The sequence below is a fragment of the Bubalus bubalis genome, chromosome 22, assembly GCF_019923935.1.
Source record: "Bubalus bubalis isolate 160015118507 breed Murrah chromosome 22, NDDB_SH_1, whole genome shotgun sequence".
Classification (NCBI taxonomy): domain Eukaryota; kingdom Metazoa; phylum Chordata; class Mammalia; order Artiodactyla; family Bovidae; genus Bubalus; species Bubalus bubalis.
The window spans coordinates 53728505-53744505 of NC_059178.1; the positions used below are offsets into that span (position 1 = coordinate 53728505).

Genomic DNA, 16001 nt, shown 5'->3' on the forward strand with positions numbered 1-16001 from the left:
AGCATCTCTGAATACTCTGAGACAGGAAAGGATTTGATGAATTTCAAGAACTGTGAAAAGATAAATTCCCAAAGAACATCCTGTCTGAGTTCTTTCATCAAGAAAATGTGGATGGAAAACCCTGTCTCTGCCTAAAATTAAATTGATTTTGCCCTGCCTCTCACATATTAGTTTAGCTGGATTTAGAATTCTAGGTTACTCAGCAACTGAAGACATTATTGTATTTATTGTAATAAAGTTTCTTGTTGCTGCAGATTATAAGTCTACTGTTCATTTCTTTATATGTTTTTATTTCCCACTATCTGTCTGTGCTTTAATAATCTCGCCTAGCTTTTTTTTTTGTTTCTCAGTTCATTTACAGTATGACTAACTTTGAATACATTTTTATATTTTTATTTTGCTCAGTATTTTTGTGCAAATTTTTCTGGTCATTTTTTTCCCCCAATAACCTAGCATTGAGAGGTTGCCCTGTCAACAAAAAAGGCAAAATTTCACTTGGAGAAAACCACTTTTATCTTTGTTCCTTTACTTCCTGCTTGCTTCCCAGCAAGATTCAACAGATATTTTGGGATTATAATACATAAAGCTTAAGAACAAAGTCCACATATGAGCTAAGGGTGACCAAGCAGAAAGATGAAAAGAACCCAACTGCTGGTGGCAATCACTGAGTTGTTCTATTCCCTCTGCATTACTGACACCTCGCCTTACTCTTTCATTTGATAATTAACTAACATAGCCTAGCCAGTTTGTCTTCCTATCCTGTTACATTTAATGTTTCACAAATGACTTACACCTATTGTGTCATTTAAAGGTTACCATTCTTGGGAGAATGGCATTGAAACATGTATGATATCATATAAGAAAAGAATCGCCAGTCCAGGTTCGATGCAGGATACAGGAAGCTTGGGGCTGGTGCACTGGGATGACCCAGAGGGATGGTATGGGGAGGGAGGTGGGAGGGGGGTTCAGGATGGGGAACACGTGTACACCTGTGGTGGATTCATGTTGATGTATGGCAAAACCAATACAATATTGTAAAGTAAAAAAAATAATAATAATAAATAAATGATAAATGGTTAAAAAAAATATAGGTTACCATTCTGTGAAATTGCTATTGTATGCATTTTACAGATGAGGAAACTAGGATTTAAAAAGAAGTCAAAGTTAATGAAGCTTTTTTATATTTTCAAAAAAATAATTGAATATTATTGGGAATATTGACATAACTGACTATTTAACAGATTAGTAGATGCTCAGCAAACAATTTTTTTTTTTTTTTGATCAGTTGCTTAGTTACCTGTCATACTGAATAAGCACGAATGGCATTGAATTCACACAAACTCCAATGTTTGATTTTCAATCTGTGGACCTCACACACACACATCTACACATACAAAAGACTGATGTCACATGTAGCTTCTATATCGTGGCTTTGCACCCTTTTTGCTTAACTTTCTCAGGAAAGTTTCCATCATCTATTTTCCATCCATGGTATTTGTACTGTATTTCTTCTTTTGTAGAAAGGGTAGTTTTTATTGAGATGTAATTGACTTAATACTTTCACTTAAGTTTAACGTGTACAATGTGTTGATTTTATGCATTTATATATTGCAATATAATTACCACCATAGTGTTAACACCAACGTTATATTACATAATTGTTTAGTTTTTGTGGTGAGAAAATTTAATATCTAGTCTCTTAGCAACCTTGGAGTATATAATACAGTGTTTTGACTATAATCATATCTTCCCAAGTGACAGCCATAGGAAAATGAGTGTTGGCATTTGTGCCAGCCCGAAGGAAGATTATGAGACAGATAACAAAATGTAGGAAGTTTATTAGGGAGTACACCACCTATGGAGAGAGAGACCAGGTGGCAAAGGGCAGAGAGAACTCGGACCAGGGTAAAGTGATAGCAGGAGTACCTCTGAGTACCTCTGAAGCTGGGATAGATCTTGGGTGGTGGTTGTTCACTCACTCACTTGTGTCTGACTCTTTGCAACCCCATGGACTGCCATATGCTTGTTCTTCACTATCTCTCAGAGTTTCCTCAAACTCATGTCCATTGAGTCCGTGATACCATGGACTGTAGCCCACCAGGCTCCTCTGTCCATGGGATTTCTCAGGCAAGAATACTGGAGTGGGTTGCCGTTCCCTTCTCCAGCAGACCTTCCTGATCCAGGGATCAAACCTGGGTCTCCTGCATTGTAGGTGGATTCTTTACCATCTGAGTCAATGGGAAGTGCATAGATCTCTGGAGCTATCACAAATTGGGGTGAGAAGAGTAGCTCCTGACCAGGCTGCCCTGGAAAGGGGGTGTGGCTTAGCAAGGAGGTTTCTTACAGCCAAGGGGAAAGGGCAGCGATGAGACATTTCCAGTAACTGGTGGAATCCATCCTCCTTCCTGAAGGTGGCCCTGGAGGGCCCAGGACAGTATCCTCTCACCCCAGGTCTTTCCTGCTTATCAACCACCTTTCATAAATCATTCCCTCCTATCCACTTATTGGCTTATCTCTTAGTACTTGTCACAATGGGAAAATTTGCTTGTTTGATTGTCTAACCTATTATTTCTGCTGGATTCTAACATCTGTGAGGTTAAAGATCGTCTCTGCCTTGTTTATTTTTATGCTAGTCGTTTGCACATAGTAGACAGTACATGCTCATTGAATGAATGACTGATATTGTGTCAGTTCTACAGAGAGCACCAAAACCACTCTATTTACATTTAACATATAAGATATTAAGTGAGCCCTCTAAAGATGCCACTTAAGACCACAAAAATGTTCTCATTTTAAACGTGTTATAGGTCACCAAGTATCATACATGTTTACGGATAACACTGAATTCTGCAGAAATATACATTCTTTTGATTTCTGTACTTCTTGAGGTCAGAATTGAAGATATAAATAGATACTGACATTTATCCTAATAAGCAGGTGGTGCAAGATATTTTTATAATGTACCTAATTTGGATGAGCATGTGAATTCTTTATTCAAGTAGATGAAATTGATTGTAATAACCATCCAATGTGTCTGAGTCAACTTTTGAGAAGAGAGAATCTGCTCTTGTTGATAGCATTATTACTCACAGCTGGAGTCTAACAAGCCTATCAACAGACCATGAGCAAGTTATTTCCAATTTTCTAAGTGCTTCTCTCTTTTAAGTATAGTTGAATCATATATTATACTGTTAATTTCAAGTTCTCTACATATCAATACACTATTGTTATACATGCTTGAAATTACAGATGCCAAAATTTTCTAATTTTCTATGATTATTTTTAAAAATCGAACAAAATAACATAATAACTTAAAAGTTTGCCAATCTCATTTTGTTTTTCCTTCAAATTGATGCATGCAAATGAGCTTATTTGATGCATTTTACCAGCCTTTCACTTGTTATTTAATATAAGAAAATGCATTTTAATTCTGTCAGCTTGGCACAATCAAAATCAGTTCACTTCAGGGACTTCCCTGGTGGACAGTGGTTAGAACTTCACCTTCCAATGCAGCAGGTGTGGGTTCCCTAGTCAGGGAACTAAGATCCCACATACCTCATGGCCAAAAAACCAAAACGTAACCAGAAGCAATATTGTAATAAATTCAATAAAGACTTTATAAATGGTCCACATTAAAAAGAAAATCTTAAAAAATGAAATCAGTTAAACTTCAACATTTCATGTATTCAGTTCAGTTCAGTCACTCAGTCGTGTCCGACTCTTTGCGACCCCATGAACCACAGCGCGCCAGGCCTCCCTGTCCATCACCAACTCCTGGAGTCCACCCAAACCCATGTTCATCGAGTCAGTGATGCCATCCAACCATCTCATCCTCTGTCGTCCCCTTCTCCTCCTGCCCTCAATCTTTCCCAGCATCAGGGTGTTTTCCAATGAGTCAGCTCTTTGCATCAGGTGGCCAAAGTATTGGAGTTTCAGCTTCAAGATCAGTCCTTCCAATGAACACCCAGGACTGATCTCCTTTAGGATGGACTGGTTGGATCTCCTTGCAGTCCAAGAGACTCTCAAGAGTCTTCTCCAACACCACAGTTCAAAAACATCAATTCCTCGGCACTCAGCTTTCTTTACGGTCCAACTCTCACATCCATACATGACCACTGGAAAAACCATAGCTTTGACTAGATGGACCTTTGTTGGCAAACTAATGTCTCTGCTTTTCAATATGCTGTCTAGGTTGGTCATAACTTTCCTTCCAAGGAGTAAGTGTCTTTTAATTTCATGGCTGCAATCACCATCTGCAGTGATTTTGGAGCCCAGAAAAATAAAGTCAGCCACTGTTTCCACTGTTTCCCCATCTATCTGCCATGAAGTGATGGGACAGGATGCCATGATCTTAGTTTTCTGCATGTTGAGCTTTAAGCCAACTTTTTCACTCTCCTCTTTCACTTTCATCAAGAGGCTATTTAGTTCTTCTTCACTTTCTGCCATTAAGGGTGGTGTCATCTGCATATCTAAGGTTATTGATATTTCTCCCAGCAATCTTGATTCCAGCTTGTGCTTCCAGCCCAGCATTTCTCACAATGCACTCTGCATATAAGTTAAATAAGCGGGGTGACAATATACAGCCTTGGCGTACTCCTTTTCCTATTTGGAACCAGTCTGTTGTTCCATGTCCAGTTCTAACTGTTGCTTCCTGACCTGCATACAGGTTTCTCAAGAGGCATGTCAGGTGGTCTGGTATTCCCATCTCTTTCAGAATTTTCCACAGTTTATTGTGATCCACACAGTCAAAGGCTTTGGCATAGTCATGTATTAACTACAATATTAATGCTAGGTAGAAAGCACTATGGGCTTATCTGGTGACTCAGCTGGTAAAGAATCAGCCTGCCATTCAGGAAACTTAGGTTTGATCCCTGGGTTGGGAAGAGCCCCTGGTTCTTCTCCCCTGGTTCTTCTCAGTGGGAATGGCTACCCACTCAAGTATTCTTGCCTGGAAAATTCCATGGAAAAGAGGAGCCTGGCAGGCTACAATCCATGGTGTCGCAGAGAGTCTGACATGACTAAGCAACTAACACTTCACTTTCAGAAAGCAATATATCCTTACTTACAAGAGCAGAAACTAATATATGATTTTATAAGCCATTTTTAAACTTGCTATCAAATTTTTCACACTGTTGGAAATAGAGTCATTCTATCTGAGGAACTAATGTTACCCTATCAAAAATCTATGTATACAAACATATTGTGTATGCTTATTTTCTGTATTGAGACCCAACATTATTAATCATATCGATTTATAAAATGATCATGAATTATTTACTGTTCAGTTTTATAGCTTTGGCTTTATGGAGGATTACATACTGACAAATACTCTCTAGTATTATATATTTTTACATATGTTTAATTTCTATTCAGAAGTTTCCTTGCCAAAATAAAATATGAATATATCACATCAGGTTTTTATGTATTTCTACCTTTAAAAATATATTCGAATCAGCTTGCTCTAAAAGTCCATATGGATCTTTATTAGTGACTTATTCTTTTAATATGCAAATTATTAACTTTTTAAATGAATATCCATTTGGATGCCTTCCAGCTGAAGGCCTGTCAGCAACCACAGGGGAAACTGAGATTTCAGATAAAAGCATCAAACACAACATATGCATGGGATTATATGGTTTGTGATCCTGAGTGCCTTTACTGCAACGAATATACAGAGAACTGGTAGTGGGAGAATCTCATCTCAAGAAAACAAACGTATGAGTCTATAGCAGCACAGGTCATAGCTTTGAAAATCACAGAAGAAACCAGTTTCTCTCCAGAAAGTAAAATGGGCGAGGTGATGATTTAATGGAATTAAATGTCAAAGAATTTGTGAGGTCTTAGAAGATAAGGACTGACAAGATTAAAGCCAAGCAGCTGAGATACTGTTTTGAAACAATGAAAAGAGCAGGGAGCTGTTAGAGCTAGTTTAGTCCCAGGCCATTTGCATAACCTCTCAGAAACTGAATAGGGGAAATATGAAAAGGAGAAAGTATGTGAAGAATTTAGTGATAATAGGTCAGTCAGTTCAGTCTCTCAGTCCTGTCTGACTCTTTGCGACCCCATGGACTGCAGCATGCCAGGCCTCCCTGTCCATCACCAGCTCCCAGAGTTTGCTCAAACTCATGTCCATTGAGTCAGTGATGCCATCCAACCATCTCATCCTCTGTCATCCCCTTCTCCTCCCACCTTCAGTCTTTCCACCACCAGGGTCTTTTCCAGTGAGTTAGTTCTTCTCATCAGGTGGCCAAAGTATTGGAGTTTCAGCTTCAGCATCTGTCCTTCCAATGAACATTCAGGACCGATTTCCTTTATGATGGACTGGTTGGATCTCCTTGCAGTCCAAGGGATTCTTCAAGAGTCTTCTCCAACACCACAATTCAAAAGCATCATTTCCTCAGCACTCAGCTTTCTTTACGGTCCAGCTCTCATCCATACCTGACTACTGGAAAAACCATAGCTTTGACTAGACGGACCTTTGTCAGCAAAGTAATGTCTCCGTTTTTAGTATGCTATCGGGTTGGTCATAGCTTTTCTTGCAAGGAGCAAGCATCTTTTAATTTCATGGCTGCAGTCACCATCTGCAGTGATTTTGGAGCCCCCAAATATAAAGTTTGTCACTGTTTCCATTGTTTCCCCATCTATTTGCCATGAAGTGATGGGACCAGAGGCCATGATCTTAGTTTTCTGAATATTGAGCTTTAAGCCAACTTTTTCACTCTCCTCTTTCACTTTCATCAAGAGGCTTTTTAGTTCCTCTTCACTTTCTGCCATAAGGGTGGTGTCATCTGCATATCTGAGGTTATTGATATTTCTCCCGGCAATCTTTGATTCCAGCTTTTGCTTCATCCAGCCCAGCCTTTCTCATGATGTACTCTGCATATAAGTTAAATAAGCAGGGTGACAATATACAGCCTTGATGTACTCCTTTCCCAATTTGGAACCAGTCTGTTGTTCCATGTCCAGTTCTAACTGTTGCCTCTTGACCTGCATACAGATTTCTCAGGAAGCGGGTAAAGTCTTTCACCCTACGTAAATAGTCTAGGAGTTAGGTTTTTCAGGTGATGTAATGGTAAAGAATCCACCTGCTAATGCAGGGGATGCAAGAGGCTAGGATTCAGTCCTTGGGTGGGAAAGATCTTCTGGAGGACGAAATGGCAACCCACTCCAGGATTCTTGCCTGGAAAATTCCATGGATAGAGGATCCTGGTGGGTTACAGTCCATGGAATCACAAAGAGTCAGACCTGACTGACCATACTGTCATCCTAAACTGACTTTTTATATGTGTGTTTTTAAACTGATTTTTTAAAAATATCTTTAATAATGAAATATTTTTCTCCCAAAGTGAAATTCAGTTTTAATCTTTTTTAGAACAAAGTAAAATGTATCCTATGAACATAATTTAAATATTTTGACTGTAGATACCATTTGATATATTTTCTCATAACGAAATGTGCCCAGGCCAGGCCAGGTTTGCTCGACCTCAGCTGTAAGCAAGATTCTCCTACTGGCCCAGACTGTTGTACCCCCAGGCATGTATCCTCCTTTTAAGTGCTAAAAATTCTACATCGCCTCTTCCCATCTAGGAGACTGCTCACATTTCATTGCTCACTTACTTTTTGTCTACTTGTCTAAAACAATTACTGCTAAGAGTAAAGCTTACTACAGGCATACACTAGCAGTCCTCAAACTTTGTGTTGAGTCATAAACACCTGGAGGGCTTGTCACCCAGTGTTGCTGGGTCCCAAGTCCTGAGCTTCTATTAATAATTAAGTAAATCTTGGCTGGAGTTCCCATGCTGCAGGCTTGGGGACCACTCACAGGGAATAGGCATTGACTAACACACCCACCTCCTAGGCCTGAGAATAAGGTGACCTTCCCTGAACAAATGGCCTCACCGTGGATCATGAAGGCCACAAATCTACCTACAAGGATGACACATCCTTGGGGGGAATTTGTATTGCCAACAGCAAAGTTTTTCTTTCCTTTCTTCCTATCTGCACATCTCAAAGGTTGTTTATATTTACTTGTGCATGCTAAGTCACTTCAGTTCTGTCTGACTCTTTGCGACCCCCGGACTGTAGCCCACCAGGCTCCTCTGTCCATGGAATTCTCCAGGCAAGAATACTGAAGCGGGTTGCCATTTCCTCCTCCAGGGGATCTTCCTGACCGGGATTGAACCCGTGTCTCTTAAGTCTCCGGCATTGGCAGGGAGATTCTTTACCACTAGTGCCACCTGAAAAGCCACTTATGTTTACTTAATTCAATTTAAACCAGATTAAGTGAACTGTACAAGCCTAAAGCCACAGCATGGATGGAGAAATAGTTTTACTAAATTGCAAAGGTATTTAGGTAGTTGCAACTAGGTGCATAATTCCTGAGAAAAAGCCATCCTTTTACAAATTTGTGACAACCCTTCCATTAAGCTCTGCATTATTTTTGTGGCAGATTCTTTATGTTTGTGACAGATCAAGAAAATCTGTCATTAAATGCTCCATTTTCATTCCAAATAATAGAACTGTGTTCCCTGTTGCATATCTCAATGTGAAACCATCAGGTATATAATTTGGCATTGGGAAATTGTATTCTGAAGGGAAGAAAGGAGAAGTCTGTTTGCATTCTATTAATAAATGTGGTTTGGGGTGTCATTTGATAAAACACTGCTGTGAAGCCATAAACTGCACTGTTACAGTGAGGCAGGGGAAGGGATCGTGGGTCTGCCTGTCAGCAGGTGTCTAGCTACCTGTCGAGGTCTCTTTCCAGCTGCCATCAGCATTGCTGGGGTTTAAATATCACTGATTGTGATTCTGACTCCTGTGAGGGGCCAGGCCTTGCAGGACAGCAGCAAGATTCCAGGAGTCTCTCAGCTGTCTGATATTCACATTGTCAGGGGACACTGGAAAGTGTGATGGGTGACTGGTTGTCATGAAGCCCTTCTCTGCCTTTTCCTGAGAGCGGTCAGTACTTTCTCCCCAGGTCCTGCCCTGCAGTCCACACCTTCTTCCCGCCTCTGCAGGACTTTCACCTGTTCTAACTGGAGTTCTGAATCTCACGGAGGCTGAGAGGCGGCCAGTAATAAATGGTGTGATAACACAGTTCACTTCACACCAGCTTTTCTTCCCTGTGATAACATGTGCTTCACATTCTTTTGTGTTTTCCTTTACTTAATAGAATATTTGGAGATATCATGTCCATATACAAGAGGCTGCCATATTATATTTAATGGCTTAATGGCTTTTTATTTAATCAGCTCTATATGATGGTATGACATTCGTTTCTAATCATTCACTATTAACATAAAAAGAATTCTGTACTACATATCTACATGGACACAGCATCTCACCCAACCATGTTGTCTATCTGTAGAACACATTTCTGGAAGCAGAATGGCTGGGTTGGGGTTTACATACATTTTTCATTTTAAAGAATTTGGCAACATATTTCCATTAATCATGATTTTGTGATGTTTTACCAACAGATTATCTTATCACACTTAATCCTGCCAGTCTGAAGACTTGAGGAACAGCACCTTGATGTGTTTCCTTTCATTATACTTTTTTTTTTTTTAATATAATTGTAGACTGAGTGCAGGAGAAGGGGTGACAGAGGATGAGATGGTTGGATGGCATTACCAACGCAATGGACATGAGGTTGAGCAAACTCTGGAAGATGGTGAAGGATAGGGAAGCCTGGCACGCTGCAGTCCATGGGGTCACAGGGTCAGACATGACTGAAACACCTTAGCACGCACTCACATAAGAAATAGTATGGAGAGATCTGTGTGTATTTTCTCTAGGTTCCCCCCATGGTATCACCTTACAAAACTATGGTCGGATATTACAATCAGGATATCAACATCAATGCAGTCAAAACACAGAACTTTTCATCAAGACGAGGATCCCTGATCTGCCCTCACCACGTCCCCTGCTCGCCTGAAACTGCCCTCCCCTCCACCCTTGATCCCCAGCAGCCATGAATCTCTCCTCCATTTCTATAATTTTGTCTTGTCAGTATGTTACAGAAATTGGAAAGGTGTTTCCTGAGTTTTGGATGAGGATGAATGGCTTTCAATGTTTAACATATTCTGTATGCTTTCATGTGAACTCTGACCTTCCATATTTTATATGAAGTTAACTGATATAGACTTCATATAACTCATTAGTAAGAGACCTGTCCCTTGTTACAGCATTTTCTGTGTAGGACAGACTATTTTATTAGCTATACACACACTGTATACCTATTATGATTAAATTTATTATTCTGTGATCTCATGATGGTATATAGAAAACCTTTCCCCATTGGCAATTTAAAAAAAGTATCTAAGTTTTTGTCCAGTGTTTTCCAATACTTTATGGCTTTTTAAAACTATTAAATCTGATTCTTTTTTATTAGTGGTAGTAATAGTATATAAGTAAAGGTCTCCAATTGTCTACCTAGTTGTCCCAAAAATTTTTGACCATACAATTTTAACTAGTGCCCTCTCACGTGCTTTTCTATGTGTATTATATATTATTTGTATTTTGTATGCATTATTTTTATAAGTACTATGACAGTGTTTTTCAGGAAGTTAAAGAAATGTTCTGAGACTTTCCTAAAGTACTATAACATTATGAGGAACTAGAGGCTTTTTTTTCTTCATAGTATTAATAAAGATGTTTTCAACAATTACAATATTGTTAATTTTGCACAGCAAACTTGAACTAAAAATGAAAAGCTATGTTAATTCCAATCTGAAGCCAATTAATGTAACCTGTTAATTCATTTCTTTACAGTATTGATTATAACAAAGTTGGTTAGGAATCAGTGCCTTCATGGTGGATTCACTCTGGTTTATCCCCAGATGGGCCCCTTACTTCAGATCCCTGAGCCACATTCACATGCTTTCGGCATGGATACGGCAGCACTAAAACTTTGTTCTTAAAGAAATAACTAAAACCAGATAGTCTGCTAACTTTTAATACTTAGACTGATTTATCAGATGAACAGTTCTTGTTCTTATTTTTATTACATCTTATTCTTCATTTATGGATACAAGATTTCTTTTGGAAAACATACATAAAAACTAAATTTGCATAACATGAAAAATGGGTCATTCACTCAAGTGCATAAAGAGTTGCACTGTATTTTCGCCATACAGAAATACATCTTCCACTTATCGTTATATGCTAATCATAATATAGAAAATATGGGAAAGACCCTGATGCTAGGAAAGATTGAGGGCAGGATGAGCAGAGGGTGACAGAGGATGAGATAGTTGGATGGCGTCACTGACTCAATGGACAGGAGCTTGAGCAAACTCTAGGAGATGGTGAAGGACAGGGAAGCCTGGCATGCTGCAGTCCATGGGGTCACAAAGAGTTGGACACAACTGGGTGACTGAACAATGACAATCATAATGTTTAACTGCAGAAAGGTAGAGTTCCAGATGAAAAGATGCCCATCTGAATTCTTCCTAAAGTGTTCTTCTATTTTTTCAAAAGAAGTTGCCCATCCTCTGATTTTATCAGAGCAAGCTATAAATAATGGGATCCTTGTTTTCTTTTGAAAGGAACTCGTGGACCTTCAGCATGCCTACTGTAAGCTAAGCAGACAGTACCAGGCAAAGACAGCAGAATTGACTCATGCCAACAACCTCATGGATCAAAATGAAGCCGAAGTAAAGAAACTGAGACTTCGAGTAGAAGAACTAAAATGCGGACTCAACCAAAAAGAAGACAAGGTACTTTTTAAGTGGAACACATTATAGATAGATTCAAAATAGCATTTGATAGCATAGAAAAAACATTTTCTTTTTTATTAGCAAATGGCATTACTTGATATAAAAACTTCACATTTTAAATTTGAAATCAACTAAAAAGCATAAGGAAAGAGGAAAATATTACATAGACAACATGCTTGTTTTGTAGTGTTAGTTGGGCACTTGTTACATATGCCCTATAGCTTCAAATATGTTTTAGCTTGGGGGTGTGTGTGGGTGGGCATGGTATCATTGGTATCATTAAAACTTGATGTTTTTTTATGTACTTTTGAAGATTTTATTTGTTATAGTGCTGTGTTTCATATTGATGAGTATGATAAATATAGCAGTTTATCATATCAAGTTTAGGTTGATTTTGAACATTTGTTTGATTAATATACACTGAAGATTGTAGGTGAGTGCTTAGGCTTAAAGAATAAGTTATTTGTGTATTGGCCTTGATATAAAGGTTTATCTCAGTTATAGTGCTTTTTTTTAAGCACAAAACTTGATGTTTTAATGGAAATCAGATATATAGAGACATCCAGAGGAGCAGTTAATGCTGGAGATATAAACCTGGTGGTAGTCATGTGTTAATACACAATATTTAAAACCACAAGGCTGGCTGAGATTATTGAACAAATAACAAAATCCTTAGGACTCTTTGAACAAAAAGTGTTAGTAGCTCAGTTGTGTCCAACTCTTTGCAACCCCATGGAGCTGTCAGGCTCCTCTGTCCATGGAATACTCCAGCAATAATACTGAAGTGGGTTGCCATTCCCTTCTCCAGGGGATCTTCCCGACCTAGGGATCGAACCCAGGTCTCCCACATTGCAGGCAAATGTGTCTACTAAAATATAGCCCTTTCACAGTCCCTCCTGTCCTTCCTACACATTCACATAATAAATATCTCCTATTTGTTTTGCAAAAAAAAAAGTTTGTGTTTTAAGCTTCAATTTTACATCTTATAGAAACATGATGTATGTTGTGATTATGATATGATATATATATATCCTCTCCAGTGCTTTCTGATGTTCAAAGAACGTAGGCACCTCAGTTATGTCGTGAAACGTCAACTACCTAATGGTCTATGGCATGTTTAAGAATGTGATACCTTAACGGTACACCTGTGACCGGGAGGATTTCAGCTGCAGTTACAAACAACACAGAGAGTTTTCTTGAGAGAAACAGTGCCCCCTGTCCATGTGAGAGCATCCATCACCCATGGCGGCAGCTACTTCAGATGGGGTTCCAGGCACTGCGTCTGCTCCTGTCGGCCAACTTTCGAGGCAAAAATAATTAGTTCCCTGGTTTAAAAAGTGTGTTTGCAGATACTGCCAAACAGTTGGAAATTAAAAAAAGAAAATGGAAATTGTTTTTCCAAGGGGTGATTCAATAACAGAGCACAGTCCCCCTTTGAAGATTTAATTTTTCATCCAATCTGTTTGCAGTCAAGCAAACCAGATCTTCTTATCTAATAACATCCATGAAAATAGAATTATTTGACCAGTGTGAGGCTCACATATCACCCCCTGATCTGACTATAGCTGACTTGTCCATGGGCATTTTATCCTTGATGTCTCTTTTTATGAAGATGTACATGTTCTTTTTAATGATGTACATGGGTGGTGAAGCTGGACTGTGGAAGACTAAGTCAGAAGAGGAATAGAGGCAGTCTCAAGAGAGTGGTTTGGGGTTTTTACTTCATTGTAGCATTTATTCCTGTGAATAGTTTTGATATACATGCATTTGTTGCAGGAGGTGGTAAATAAACCTTTGTGTTTGCCAATATCAGCTTTAAGAAATTGCTTGGGACTGAATCATCAGGAAGGAAACTGTGATAATACACAGTGTTCCAGGGCTAATGAAGTACTAGTTCCAAGAGATCCGATTCAGCCGTCTAATTGTGGAATGTTAAAAACAGCTGTGGTCTTCAGAAGGCTTATATTAGTTGCCCCTCCCTGTAAGAGCATCAGTCTCTCCACATCATCAATGTCAGTCTTGGCACGTGTGACGTTTGCTTTGCCCAAGAGGCAGAAGCTCCGTGTGCCACTCACCATCCAAAGCTTTGTGAACCCAACATGCCTCTTCTCCCATGTATCTTTTCCTGCCCTCTCTCATGTCATGAGGCTAGCAGGTCCAAAATTGACATCATTCTCTCAGCACGAATTCTGAAACAGGAAGGCTATGGAGCAGAGCCCTTATGGACCCAGATGGATCCACATGGGTAAAACAAAAATCAATATTTATTGTGGTAAGCCACTGACATTTTGGATTTGTTTGTTACTATAGGAAAACTTAGCTAAGGCTGACTGGTATAGTCCTTCAAACAAAAACGGCCTGTTAAAATTACATGACATTGGCTCTGGTGCTATCTGCAGGTGGTAAGAAAGCTTATTGCAGGTGAGAATGAAGACAGCCCATTTTGTGGAGTCTCAAAAGCTTTGGTACATTATTTTCTGTAATGCCTTGGAAAGCAGATGATGGACAGAATGAGCTTGTGGTTTTTAGATGAATAGGTATGTGGCTAATATTTTTGTTTGTTTGCTACTATTGCCTTTGACAAGTGCCCAAAGGAAAGATGAATTCAGAAAAGACTTGTTGAATTTTCAAAGAGATATGTAAGGTAATACAGAAATTTAAGTACTTCTGTGACTGCCAGGGTCTGATTTTCATTTGCAAACGCTGAGACAGAAAACTGAGCATGGCTTTGAGCAATGAACATTATTTAAGGTTGAGCTTCTAGGCAAGGGCCAATTCAGTGGTGTGGCTTTCAAGCCTGTTGTTAAATGCTCTTCATTAAGGTCATTTTCTGTAAACCCTTGAAGTTGAATAAAATGGCACAGGGAGAAGACATATTGTGCCTCTCCCAGAATATCCCACAGATTCAAGGCAACTACCGGTAGCTCAGAGACAATCAATGTCTGCCAGAGAATTATACATGGGACAGCTGACCTGTGGAATTTACTGAAATCAAAAGAAAAACAAAAAGGCTGTAAGCTTTTGTGAAAAATATGCTGACAAATGAGTTTTCAGCCTGCAATAAAAGAGACTGATTTCTCAAGATCTAAAAGAACCTTCAGTTCCTCCAAAGGTTGTGGGCTGAGCAATGATGTCAACACCAGAACACAGGGAGTAATGTCCAGAGCCATATTCAAATATGGACACAACGTGTAGTGAGGAAAGACCAACTTCAGAACAACGCCAAGGACATTAGAAAAGCAGTGACTCGGCAACTGTTATCAGGAGGCTTGCTCAGCAGGCATTAGGCTTAGTTGCTCAGTTGTGCCTGAGTCTTTGTGACCCCATGGACTGTAGCCTGATAGGCTGCTTTGTCCACAGGATTCTCCAGGCAAGAATACTAGAGTGGGTTGCCATTTCCTCCTCCAGGGGAATCTTCCCAATGCAGGGATTGAACCCGTGTCTCCTGGGTCTCCTGCATTGGCAGGCAGATTCTTTACCACTGAGCCACCTGGGAAGGCCCAGGCAAAACACAACAGCTTTCCCCATGAGCAAAATATGAGCTTCTTGAAATATCTGCCAAGTTAGATTTTATAAATAGCTTCTATTTCTCTTATCAGTATGAAATATTGTAATTTTCTTGCCGTAGTTGCCCTGTAGGATGTTGAGGGTGTGAATTACTTGTCTTTTGAGCACATAGATTTCTGGAACAAGAGAAGGCATATCGAGATGTGATATAGAGAGCAGATCTTCGAGGCCTAGGCTGTGGTTGAAAGGTTGCTTGGGTAATTTCTCTTGGGGAAGGAGTGAAAGGGTATAGGTGTGTATTTTACTACTTGTTGCCCCGTCTGTGCAAGGAATACAGTTCCCAAGCATAAATGGTGGGCACGTGACTTGTTTGGCAAATGGAATTTGTGGGGTTTTGAAATAGAATCTTTTGGAACTACAATTCCTTGTGGATAAGTATTTGGACATCATGTTTGAAACTTAAAAATAGATGTTGAAATACACGTTCAAAACATAAAATAGTTCAATGTTCTGCACCTCTAAATCCAACCAGTTGATCACCGGGGGTGACTGATCCAAAGCAGGATCAACTCTCATGGGTCTGTAATCTGGACTACTTAATTGCAGTTGTCAGTCTTCAGTTTTTCTCTGATTAAAGGTCATCCCTCTTTCTGATGGCTGGGCATGAAAATATTCCTTATGGAAATAAGATTTTGCATTAGATAGCAGCCAACATTTCTGTAATTTGACTTATCATTGAGAAGCAAAGAAAATTCTGTCAGTTTCACTGCTGAG

At 39.4% G+C, this 16001-nt stretch overlaps 1 protein-coding gene across 4 annotated transcripts in view; it reads left to right on the forward strand.

The window, feature by feature from the left end:
• CCDC102B (coiled-coil domain containing 102B) overlaps positions 1–16001 on the forward strand; it is a 271385-nt gene that overhangs the window by 189958 nt on the left and 65426 nt on the right. For all 4 annotated transcript variants that reach the window (XM_044934449.2, XM_044934448.2, XM_025273735.3 and 1 more), the window contains one exon: positions 11550–11720. In XM_044934449.2, coding sequence (XP_044790384.2) covers positions 11550–11720 — 171 coding nt within the window. The remainder of the gene's footprint in view (positions 1–11549; positions 11721–16001) is intronic.